At 48.9% G+C, this 12685-nt stretch overlaps 1 protein-coding gene across 1 annotated transcript; it reads left to right on the top strand.

Moving 5' to 3' along the window:
- Nucleotides 1-9682: 9682 nt before the first annotated feature.
- LOC119150295 (16 kDa beta-galactoside-binding lectin) lies at nt 9683-12604 on the top strand. Its single transcript, XM_037392712.1, has 4 exons — nt 9683-9810; nt 11290-11369; nt 11739-11910; nt 12393-12604. Exons 1-4 carry the CDS (start codon nt 9802-9804, stop codon nt 12543-12545), a joined length of 414 nt encoding a protein of 137 aa, XP_037248609.1. The 5' UTR covers nt 9683-9801; the 3' UTR covers nt 12546-12604.
- The last annotated feature ends 81 nt before the right edge of the window (nt 12605-12685 follow it).

Genomic DNA, 12685 nt, shown 5'->3' with positions numbered 1-12685 from the left:
TATGCCATCGCCTCTAGTACAGCCCACACATGCATCCATGTACACAAACTGGGCAACGAAGGTGGGACCCTGTGCTGTGACCTGGACTTGACCTCTAAAATTGCACTACATTCTGTGTCTGAGTGAGGCCGTGTCCCTTACCTGGCGCTGTTGCTTGTGCCAAGCAGCATCAAATCACCCCAAAGGCAGGAAGACCTTTGCTAGGCACGTGCTGGATATTATTGAAGAGTGTAAAATGCAAATCCATGCAAACACTGGAAGGGATTAACTCTTGTATAAGAAAACATGTCTGAAACAGTCCAACTCTGTTAGGAAATAATCTTGCTCTTTTCTTTCCTGGATAGCTTCTTGTACTGAAATAGCTCATCAGCTGAGTTTCTAGCTCTGTGAGTCATAACATCAGTGACAAAGAAGGTAAAGCCTAAATCTTGTTCTAGTGTTTTGGGTTTTTTTTGTTTTTGTTTTTGTTTGTTTTTTGTTTTTTTCTGGAGGTTTATAAGCCACAAGCCTATTAACTTGTATTTGTTCTCCCCATCTGAGTCCTGGTCACTGCAGTCCACAGGCAAAGGCAAGAAGGTACCACAGCAGTAGGAGACACTAGCTCACAGCAAGCACAGAAGCTGACAAAACCTATCAGAAATCCCTATATATAAAGCCTCTTTTCTGGAAAGTGGGGGGATGAGCAATGTTTTTTTATAACACATAGTATGTATATGTCAAAACACATCTGTTTCCAGAAAAAGATAGGCCACTGCATGGCACCATACAAAGTTGTACATCTCTTAACTAGATGTGGCTTAAGAGTTTTAGGGGGGTGGGGGGTGGGGGGGAAAGCAATAAAATGCTCTTGCCAAAGCAGGACAGCTTCCAGGCAAGTGGCTTTAATAAATACCATCTACAGGAGGTCAGTAAGCCTGGCAGTCTTGCCTCCAGGTTAAGATGCACAGATGGGCATAGTCAAGGGAAGTCGCACATTTTCCTTTGCATAAACAATAGAACTGGTTTAGTCATCTGCTGAATGGAATGCTCAAGGAAATGCACATCTTTCAGTTCAGGACTTATTTGCATCTGATTTGGAGTTTTTGTCTCTTTGCTTTATAAATACTGAATAGATGATTTAAGCAAACATCTTGCAACTCTTCCCTCTCCTTGGTTTCTCGTTGCTGTCTCACGACAGCCCAGGGTTGCTGTTCCTCGTAGTGCTTGCCTATTGATTTAGCGTTGGATGGCTTTTTAGCTGCTGGGTGGTCTGTGCTGGAGATGAGCGGCAGTCAGTCATGGATCTGTGCACCCATGCGTACAGACATAGCTTCTGGAAAGTCCTATTCCTCCTGCCTGGGATCAAAGGGGAGGGCAGATGGAGTGGTGCTTCCCTTCAGCTTGTATCTTGTGGACTTTGGCAGGTGTGCCACTTGTCTGTCCTTGGGCTGAGGCTTCCAAAGGTGCTGTGGGACTGTGTGCTGTCAAGCTCTGTCAGACAGCTGCTTCCTTTCTGGTGCTGAGCACACCTTGCTGCAGCCTCTCATTTACCATGGGAGGGCAGTGCCTTAGAGTATGCCTCGGTGGAGTCTGCCACCTTTTGCTGACTGCTGTAGTGGCAGCTGCATTAAGGTAACCAGTTGTGTTTGTGCTCTCCATGGGACTCGGGGGCATGCAACCCATGTCATGAGTCATGGCTGAGGCTTTTGGTATGATGCTTCTTGTCCGTGTGAGAAATCCTGTCTGCCTTCCTTTTCCCTTGTGTCCTGCAGTGCCCAGCGCTCCCCACCACTGCCTCATTTCACCATGCTGTGGCCAGAATCTTTTTATGGACCCACTCAAGAGCTGCAAGTTAGATCACCACAGCCTTCAGGGGATTTGGGAGCAGGGTTTCTGATCTGCCCACAGCGCTTGGTAATGATGATCGTGCTTCCGAGCAGAACTTACTGAACTGCCAGTTGTAAGTGTATTTCTCAATATGTGTGTATGCACGTATTTCTAACTGGCTTTCTTTAGCCGTCAGCTGAGATGTCACCTTCCAGCCACCTGAGAAACGGCCTGTCATCAATAATGGGGGAGACAATCAAATGATGTGCCTGCATTTGATACTGCTATGCAGCTGCTATGTGGAAGGGATCTAGCAACATCAGTCTTAAACCTGAGTGTGTCTTCATTGCACTTCACAGCCAGAGAAGATCAGAGCTTGTTTCTGAAGCATGGGAGCCCTCATGACCTAGGACTCATTTCAGGTAAACCCTAAATCTGGCTGATAAAATACTGAGGGAGAAGGTGGCAGGAAGGGGAAGGAAATGAACCCCAAGCAGCATCATTTTGAAGGCCCTTCAGTATCCAGAGGCTCAGAATGGACAGTGTTAATGTTTCTTCAACGTTTGTTGTTACATTTTTAATCAGCTTGTTCTTTCCAAGTCATTTTCCGAATACTTACTGACAATTTTCTTTTGCTTCAAATTGAATTTGAGGAACTTAAGCCAGATTTAATACAATCCCTTCTCACTGTGGGTGGCTCAAAGGAGATGAATTCTGGCACACACATGTTTTTGTGGGAAAGCACTCCAGATGGCTTGAGTTTCTAAACCATCCTGGCACGTTGTATGTGCTATATGTCAGGCTAGAAGAGAGCTCTTCTAAATCAATCCAGCTTAAGGTTGCTGGAATGCTTTTGTGGACACTGGGTTGAGGCAAAAGGCTTGGTCCCACCCTGTTCAAAGTCATTATGAGGTATTTTCCCCCACTGATTCTGCCAAAGGTCCAAAACAAGAAGCTACAGTCCTTTGGTACAAGGGAGACCTCTGCCTTGCAGGTTCTGCATAATTAGTGACATAAGAAAAATCAAGCTTTGAAGTCATAAGAAGAAAATATAAAAGGACCAACAGATACTATTTCTGTCAGCTGCTGGGAATGGGGATAGGAACCCATAGCCAGTGCCCTCTGCACGTCTGATATATGAAGAAGGTGGAAAGGATGACTTGACTACTGCTGATTTCTTATCAGCAACCCAGGTTATGCTTGCCAAACTATGCCTTGCAGATCTCATGACATGAGGATGTGCAGTCCTGGCAGCGTCACTGTACCACGAATGGGCCTGTGGCTAGCCACACTGGCAGAGCAGACAGCTCTTCAGCTTTGAGCACAGCACATCTTGCTGTTGCAGAGCAGGTGAGTGATGCTGGCCTCTGCAGATGATGATGCACCAGGGAAGAAGTTGGGGAATGCACTTCTTCTAAAGATGGCTTTGGCATTTGCAGATGCCTTGGAAGGTGCCAGATCTGCTCCAGGGACCTCCAGCTCCTACATTCCCTTCTCCTGACTTCAGCAGGGCTAAGTAAGGCATTTCAACCTGAGCATTGCACTGCTGCCTCTGCCTCCCAGCCCTGCTGAAGCCACTCCTGTGTCAGACAATAATGGAGGAAGTAATGCTTCCTGATGTGTCTACTGTGACAATGCAGATCCAGTCCTTTGGCCTGGAACGGGACAATCTTTCAGAAGAGCATCCCAGGTTTCTTGGCAAAACCCAGGAGCTTTAACTTTATGGATGGCACTAGATGAGTAAAACTGATTTGTGAGCAGGAAATAAAACAAAGGCTAGACCCCCAACCCATGTGCCACCACCATAGCTCAAGATGAAAGCAATATAGAAGGCATGCTCTGGTGATTATCCTTCTCCATAGGCACCCCTCCTTTTATTTTTAACCACAACAGGCTATGCTGCTTGTGGTCTTTCTCCTCTTGCTCCGGTCATGTAGGGTCCATACCCAGCTAACCAGCTTCCCTGCCTGCGTACCTTGGGGAGGGCAATGCAGTTGAACTCCCTTTGATCTTTTCTCATCTCTTGCACACCACGTAAACAAATTCAAGGCCTGTACAGATTTTGTTCAGCTGGTTAAGGATAGCAAAAGGCACAGTTCCTCATCTTCTCTTGACCCCGCCAAGTCCCCATGCAGCTGATCATGACTAACAAATCAAACCCAGCTTGTCTGGAGCTAGACCACACAAATATATAAGGCTTGGGAAGTGCTGCTATCCTACTGTGATATCCCAGTGAAAAGCATTCTGGGGTCTGTTCCCTGTTGCAGAAGTCTGCAATGTGGTCATAGATATAAAGTAAACAACAATGTTGTTAAGACAAATAAGTACTTAAAACTGACAGAGTTGACAAACCTCCAGAAAACATGCACTCGAAGGGTCAGCAGCCTGTGGGCTCCGCTACACATTCACACTGCAATAGCTGCTATAGCCTCCGGCTGCAGGGCAAGGTCTCTTTCTTTGGGGCATGGTGTCACAGGGGAACAAGGGCAGGTCTGTCCCAAGTGACATGGGTCCTGAGCTCTAGTTTGATAAGAAATGGGTGAAGAGTGCCTGGCAGGTGGAAGTGCAGCCTGGCAGTGTGCAGCGGTGGGGCAGCACGCTGCTTTTTACTGCTTTCTTGCAAGCATGGCAAGTCTGGAGGAGAGATGAATCTTCCTGCTGCCTGGTGAGCTGCAAAGAGGAAGGAAAGATGTACCTGAATTCCTAAGTTTAGAGCAGTGGGGACCTCCAATGAGGAACAAATGCAAACAGCTCCTTTTGAGATGAGGCAATAAACTCCGAGGAGATGTGTTTGCCACCTGCCAACTTAAAAGGTATGAGGGGAGGTTATGAAGTGGAATGAGTCCAAAATAACAAAGCCCCAGTTCTCCTGGCTAGTTAACAATTTGCTCTAGTTAAATCTAATCCGCTGAGAGATGAGAGAAGCACAGGGCTTGTCAGCTTGGGTCAGTGTTAATGAGGGAAATAGAATGATGAGACATACTTTAAACCCAACTGATGGGATCAGCAAACTCCTTTCATCACTTTGAGATAGTTTAAGAAGTTCTTCATAATTAACTTAATTTATAATTAACTTGGAATAGAGGTGCTTCCCTTTTAATGTAGGGAAAGCTGAAATCAGGAAACCCTCTGGGATAAAAATGCTTTAGTGACATGTGGCCATGCAACCCCAGCTGGCATCCAGGCTGGGCTGGACCTCCAGCCCTTCCTCCTGACACAAACTTCCCTCCAAAGCAGTGCTTTGGGAGGCTCAGCGCCTGCAGGCTTTGGGAGGGCCTCTCAACCTCCTGCCAAATTGGACTGTGGCTTCAGAGTCATCCTTTGTCTTTCAAGAGCAGGCTAAAGATTTTTCCTGTGAGTCCAGCTCTATTCTCCTGCAGTCTCCAGACTAACCCTGAAGTTTCCCCCATGGAAAGCATAGGACTGGAAGATACCATAGTGGTGAGAGCACTGTTTTGGTTATCCATGTGAGGGACCTTTGGTGCAGAAGGGTCCAGAGAAACTGTGTGCAACAAAACTAACCCTTCAGGGGGTTATAACTACTCAAGCAAAAAGGCAGAAACCTTTCAGATGAGACAAACTATGCTATGGGAGAAACAGGAAGAACAAGATAATTCAACAGCAGTAGCAAAGGATTGTTTAAGTTAAAGTGCCCAGATACTTTAAGAGGTAGAAAACAGCTCTGTGTGTGTGTGTATATATATATATATAAAATTTGTATATCTATTATGCCATAACAGCATAATTTTTAGGTTGCAAGACTAACCAGAGGCTATTGCTGAGACCAGGATCCCACTCAGACAGTATTGACACAAATATTCCCTAAAGACAGTGCAAGAGAAAGATGCTGTCTTTGCTGAATGAACTTAGAGACAAGAACAAATCTTCTGTAAAGAAAGTGCAATAAACACCCTGAACTCCAAGCAAACTGTAAGCTTTAGCTCACACGAGAAAAGGGTGAGTTTTTTCTTGTCGTTATTTTACCAGCATGATCCTTGCACTGGTGAAAATGAATTGGAGCAGTTTCTCTCCCTCCCCTGGCCAGCCTAAGTGATTCAGGGGTGTGTTCCCACTGGTGCAATGGTTGAAGCTGTGGCGCCCTTTGTCCTGATTTTGGCTGCGATAGAGTTAAATTTCTTCCTAGTAGCTGGTATAGTGCTGTGTTTGGATAGCACAGATGTTTTAGTTTCTGCTGAGCAGTGCTTACACAGAGCCAAGGCCTTTCCTGCTCCCCACCCCACCAGTGAGTAGGCTGGGGGTGCACAAGGAGCTGGGAGGGGTCACAGCTGGGACAGCTGATCCCCGCTGATCGAAGGGATAGTCCATACCATATGAAGTCATGCTCCTCATATAAAGCTGGGGGAAGAAGGAAGGGGAGCACATTTAGAGTGGTGGCATTGTCTTCCCAAGTCCCCATCATGTGTGATGGAGCCCTGCTTTCCTGGGGATGGCTGAGCACCTGCCAGCTGATGGGAAGCGGTGAATGAATCCCTTGTTTTGCTTTGCTTGCATGTGTGGCTTTATCTATTAAACTGTCTTTATGTCACCTCCTGAGTTTTCTCACATTTACCCTTCCGATCCCTTCCCCCATCCCCCTGGGAGGGTGTGAGCGAGCGGCTGTGCAGGGCTGAGCTGCCTGCTGGGGTTAAACCATGACACCTCCCAGGGAGGCATGTGTACAGTACTGCTGTGCTGGAGCTGGGGCCAGATGCCATCTCCAAAGGAGAAAGCTACTGTTCGCTCTTTCAGCAAGAAATGGCGCCTCTTTCTCAGCTACAGCAATGAGTAACTTAGGATATGTAGCATCAACAACTACAGTGTGAGTGGGTTCAGTGCAAGACAAACCAGGCACAGACACTGAAGAGCCAGCAACACTGGCTGCTGCACCCTGTGTCATGTAGCTAGAGAAGATACCATAGTCCCGGAGTCAGCCAGCAGCACTGATGTGGTCTTAGACCTTTTAAAAACAGGGGTAAGCCATTTCTGAGGATAGGAGCGATTAGTCAGGGATATGACTTGCCAAGGGCAAGGGTGTATTTTCTCTTGCAGAAGATTAAAAAGAGTAACAAGCGGTGTGCTACATCCTTTTGGTATTTACATTTTTCTCAAGCAAAACTGGGGTATTTCTAGAGAGAGACAAGCAAATAAGACTGGCCAGTTGTCTGGCTTCAGCCTGGGTAAATCAAGATATTAATTAACAGTTTGGGCTGGGAACCTGGTGCCAGGCAGGGCCCTGTGCCCTCAAGCGAGCTTGCAAGGCCAGGTGCTGGGAGGGCACCCTTAATTTTCCCTACAGGGCAAAATTCCTCTGGGCATCACCTTCTAGATGAGCAGGAGATGACTCTTCTCTTCCTGCTTCCGCCAGAGCTGCCTGGTGGGTGCAACACTCTTACATGTGAAAGTAAGTCCTGGAAACGGGAACGCATACACTGTATGTACCCCAACTACTGTCTCCCTCAGGGCCTGTAGATATTGCAATCCCTTGCTACGATCCAGATAAAGCTAACTTGGGCTCTTGTCTGCGTTCTGCCTGCTGGAAGCACACCTTACCCTTCTGCCAGCCTGCTGTGAGCTTTAAATTTTTTTTCTCTAGCCACAAACCTCCCATCCTGGGAAGGAGAATGCGTTGGGGCTGAGCCCTTTCTCTGTGGGCAGCGCAAGGTGTCCTCTCCCTCATGTTGTGCAGAGAGGCTCGTGCCCTTGCTTTGCAGCCTGTCTCCCTTTATAAACCCTCTGAAAGGGAAGGAGACCCACTGGGGAATTTTCTCCCACTGTTTCCCACAGCAGGCTGCAAAAGGGAAGATGTTCTTTCTTCTGCCTCCCCACCATTGGCTTTAATCCCTGGCAAAAACGGAGGGCAGTTGGGCATGTCAGCACTGTAGTCTGAGAATAGGTACCTCACTGATTTCACAGGGCTTAAGACCAGGAGACTTTAAATCAGGGGCAAGACCAAAGGGTTTGTTGCTAAACCAACTAGGCTGCAAGTGTAGAGCACTTGAGGAAAACAAACAGTGCAGTCTCCACAGAAGGGTCAGAGGAGGAGGCTTCAGGCCAGAAAAGCAGCTCACAAGAAACACACATTTCAGAAGGGGAGTCGGAGTAGCCAACAGTATGGCACTGCACCGCCCCAGCACCATGATTCCCCTCGCCAGCAGCTCTTTCTCCAGGAACCCTGCAGCACTGAAAGGAGGAGAGAAATCTCCAGGGATTTCACAGAGCTGAATGGAAAACAAATACAAAAACCCAACCGACCAAACAGAATTTGATCAACCTCTCACACGAGGCAGCGACCAGGGGAACAACTGAACAGTAACTCAGGCCACAGAAAGCAGGCACGTAAAGCCTATCTATAACACGTGATCTCAGCTAACATCATGCTAGACACTGGGGCAGGCTTAAGGTGGAATTACTTGGGATTTCTCCAAACTGTCCCTGGAGGGGGCCTACCCTCAGTGGCATTTGCTACCTGCAGCTCCGCTCCTGCAGTTAACTCCCGACCTCAGCATGGCTCTTCCATATGTGTAGGACAGCCGGGGACTTAGTCGGAGGCGAAAGCGTGTGCAGGATTTTCCCTACAGTACTTTCAGTCAGCATTTTGCCCTCTTTTATACAGTCACAGGGCTCCAATTCAGGCTTGTGACTTTCTAGTTCAAACGCAGCTTAGCTTTGATTGACCCAGTGTCATACAGACTGCTGAAATGCTATGTGAAGGTTCAGAAGCGGGTGTGGGGGATATCTGGGATGAGTCGGGATGCTGTTCATATAACAGCCAGCACACTCTCATGAACTTCCAGCAGCCACCTGTGTGGCAGCATGTCTCCTCCTGCTACCTAGCCATAAATACCTGCACTGTTTCGTAAGCTGTCCTGTGCAGCCCTTCCTAAAGTTATCTCCGGAGAGGTATCTCACAGACTAGTCACGGCTTAACCAACAAGTAGCATGCTGCATTTACATAGCAGCTCTGACTGAAGCTTTACAAGTGGGATTGTGAAGCTGCATGTCCTTAACATCACTTCATGTATGAGGGAAACTGAGGCACGGAGGTCTGAGGCCCCTGCTAAAGCCAATCCAAAGCGGCACCCAGCTGATCCAGTCACACAGACCCACGAAGCAGCTCCCACCTTGGCCTCGCTGCCTTGCGGAGACCCTTGGGGAAGTCATGCTGTGTGTTTTTAAAGGATGTAGTAAAGGGGAAAAGCAGGCGTTAGGGACTAGCTGGGAAAGCAACCTCTTTCTTGCCGGCTGGGCGCAGCCCTGCCCAGCCCCTTCCTCCGCTAACAAAGCATTTCTCTTTTCCCTCTGGAGTCTTTTGCAACGGGAATAGAACCAGCCAGATCACGCTACTTTTCAAAAGCTGCAGCCTGAATTCACACGTCTAGTAGTGCCCCACACAACCAACCTTAACTTTCAGGCACTTTCTAAATGCTGGTGTAGAATATAACAAATCCGTGGGTTTCATTTAACGGCAAGTAGCGACGATTTGTACCCAGGGGCTCCCATCAGTCCAGGCTCCTTGCAGACGTGAGGCTGGGCTGGGAGGATGTGTACACACATTTTTTCAGAGGCAGCAGTAACATGAGGACTCCAACCCTGATTTTAGGCAGGGATCACTTAACAAAAAGCAGCCACCTCGCTGCAGGCACAGAGCCACACTTGAGCTCCCGGGATAAGAGCCAACATACACTGCGTAGCGGCTAGAAGAGCTTACAGTAAGGATTTCTAGGATTACGCAGAAGCAAACAATCACTAGCTTTTAAAATCATACACATACTGCCTGCAAAGAACAATATCAGTAGAGATCTCCCGCTTCCCACTTTAAATGGCTGGGAAAGCTCCAGCCCCGAACAGCTGCAATTGATCCCCTTCTTCACCCCCCTCCGTCATGTGATGGTCCTGCCCAAGTGATTTAAGCTGCGGGAGCTCAGCGCTGAGTCACTCCGGTTTGTGGAACAGGGGCTCAGGGGTGTCCTGCCCGGTGGGGCTGGTGGCAGCAGCATGGAGCAAGTGAGTGCCTTCTTCAAACTGGACTGGTGTGCCAAGCAGGACTAGGGTTTGGCTGGGTGTGGGGTTTGGGCTTGGTGCCAGAGGTAGGAGGAGAAAAGGATTAGCTGGGAGGAAGCGCTAGATTTATACGTGGTTGGGGGAGGAATAGTGAGGGCTGACCACCCGTTTTTTGTCTCCTCCTCTTCTCTAGCCTGTTACCCGAGTGGGGAAGTTGTTCTAATGCATGTGTATATCCTCGAGTATCCCAAACGTCTGGGACTATTTGCAACAGTTTGAACAACCTTTATACCTTTTTTTCCTGAAACTTTGTATTTCCCTTCTGGAAAAGTGCCTTTTGGGTACAGGGCTGGGCTAACTCTTAATGGGACAGCATTAATGGGAAGCAGGCTGGTGTTCTATTGTAACCTGTCCCAGACCCCTGACTTCTTCTTGAAAGACCACCTGGGCACTGAGATTGTTCCAGGCTGTGCCCCAGCAGAAGCAGAGCCAGAAGGCAAGGCTGGTGTCGCAACAATAAGTGGTTTAGTGACCGGGGGAAATCTGACCTCAGCAGTCTGTGCCTTGGCAGAGCAGGGAGCAGGCATGAGGACAGGTACCACTGGGGCAGGCCGGCAGACCTAGGGGGTACTGGGCTCTGCAGCAGCCTGCAGGTGCTGGGCACAGGCCTGCACAAGCCAGGTAAGAACCACCCCAATTAAACAACATAAGTAATTTGAAATTAGTCTCCCTGCTTCATCTGGCACATGGTTCCGAGTGGAGCTCAGCGTTGCTGCGCTTGGGCCTGGAGGACAGGCAGCAAAGCATGATTTGAGGTACACCTGACCTCACTAAACAACGTCTCCCTCTTAGCTGTGGGAGGCTAGTGACGTTAGTGCTGCTTTGGGGCTGTGTGGCAGTGGGAGTAAGTTGGTTCTGAGGAAAGGGTCAAGCCCCCCTCTCTCAGTGGAGTTTCCCTGGGAGGCGCTGTGTGTTCTGCTTTAACGGGCTGCAGCCAGAAGCAGGCTTCTCTGAGCCTTGTCTGTCTGCGTAGCCTGCTTTGAGACAAGAAACCTTTTTGGTGGCTCCTGTTACTTGGAGACCTACCTAGGGAAGGGGGGAGACCTAGTGTTAAAAAAGAAAAAAGCTTTGTGACTAACAAGCCTATGGTAATGGCTGATTGGCAGATGCAAGCTGGCCTGCAAGGGTGCCTTCTGTGGCAGCTGATTAATCAGTACCTGTACCCTGCTCTTGTTACACTGGCTCAAATCGCCTCATTGTCAGCTTACGTTCCATAGTGGGTGGGAGATGCCAGTGAGGTGGCAGCTGTGGCCTAGGATTCTCTGGCAGAGGGTTGGGACAGGCAGCTGGCCTGACTCAGCCCTTCCTCTAGCATGAAGCCGCCAACATGTTTGAGTCTTCCAGAGCTGGTCTGTGCCGTAGCCCGAGCAGAGTGCTAGGCTTGCCTTGGGAGGGACTAACTCCTGCGGTTTGGCCCTGCAGGGACTGGTCGTTACTCAGCTGGACATCCAGCCCGGGGAGTGCATCAAGGTCAAAGGGAAGATCCTGTCTGATGCTAAAGGGTGAGTAAGGGGATGGTGGATGGATTGATACTTGAAGCCAAATACGTGGCTTTTTGGCCTTTGCGAACTTGATGCTATGCAAAAGAAAATGAGAAAAAAAAGAAACCTGGACACTGGTTGCAGTGGGAACGGCTGTTTCCTGCCCTGGGTGAGCCTATGTGTGGTTTCTTGCTTGTGAGACGAACTAATTCTCCTTTACCCAGTGGAAGACTTGCTACGTATGGCAACCTGAACCTTTGGTAGCGCTTGGCTGTTACTAAGCAGTTGGAACTGGCTTGGCACTGGATAGCCTGAGCTCCTGCTGTATTCAGCTTGTCAGCACTGGGTAGCTGAGGCTCCTGCACCAGCACTGCCTCTCTGTTTCCCCAGGTTTGCTGTGAACGTGGGAAAGGACAGCAGCACCCTCATGCTGCATTTCAACCCTCGCTTCAACTGCCACGGGGATGTCAACACCGTTGTATGCAATTCTAAGGAGGATGGCACCTGGGGTGAAGAGGACAGGAAGGCTGACTTTCCCTTCCAGCAAGGTGACAAAATCGAGGTGAGGTCCTGGTACAGAGCACCAAGGGGCCCAGGGTATGGCTTTATAATGCTGCCTTGTACATCTGTGGTGAAGGAGCAGGTGTGGAAACAGGAATAATCAATAGGGGAAGAGTCTCACAACTAAAACCAGCTGTCTAGACCTGCTCTGCTCAAGTCAATGACCAACAGCTCAGATGTGTTAAGTGCTCTGCTCTGGCCTTCCTTTGCAAGCCAACAAGTATGAGCAATTAAAATGCTGACCCGAGATTCAGACCAGGTCTGCCTCATCCCTTTGTTGCAGAAGCTTGGAGCTGGCCTTGGGACATCACAAAGGAGCTTCCTCCCCTCTGTGGCTTTGCTGGGCAGGGAGGAGACTGAGCTAGTGAGCATGGCCTTGACACCAGCAGCCATTTTGCCTGTACCACACCCAGACTGGAGGTAGTGGGGAGGGAGGCTTGTGAGCTGTGATGTGTTAGCCTTCCTTCTTCTGGCTCTCCACAGATTTGCATTTCCTACAATGAAATGGAAGCAACGGTGAAGGTGCCCGAGGCAGAGTTCCAGTTTCCTAATCGGCTGGGCATGGAGAAAATTGAATACCTGGCTGTGGAGGGTGACTTTAAAGTTAAAGCCATTAAGTTCAGCAATGAGCTATAGCTTGGTTTGTTTTGTGTTCTCCCCTGTGCTTAGTGAAATAAACCCAAACTTGCAATGGCTGCTTCCTCTGCTGTTTTCTGCTCTAATCTGCTTGCTCCTGTGTGCGCTACAGGGGTGGGCATGGGAAGGGTTGTGTGTCA

This window comes from Falco rusticolus, chromosome 1 (genome assembly GCF_015220075.1).
Source record: "Falco rusticolus isolate bFalRus1 chromosome 1, bFalRus1.pri, whole genome shotgun sequence".
Lineage (NCBI taxonomy): Eukaryota > Metazoa > Chordata > Aves > Falconiformes > Falconidae > Falco > Falco rusticolus.
The sequence above is the reverse complement of the archived record's forward strand: the minus strand, read 5'-3'. Positions and strand labels throughout refer to the sequence as shown.

Coding starts and splice junctions, on each gene's coding strand:
- LOC119150295 (XM_037392712.1), top strand. Junction 11,370..11,738: donor ATCCTGTCTGATGCTAAAGG/GTGAGTAAGGGG, acceptor CTGTTTCCCCAG/GTTTGCTGTGAACGTGGGAA. Junction 11,911..12,392: donor AGCAAGGTGACAAAATCGAG/GTGAGGTCCTGG, acceptor GGCTCTCCACAG/ATTTGCATTTCCTACAATGA.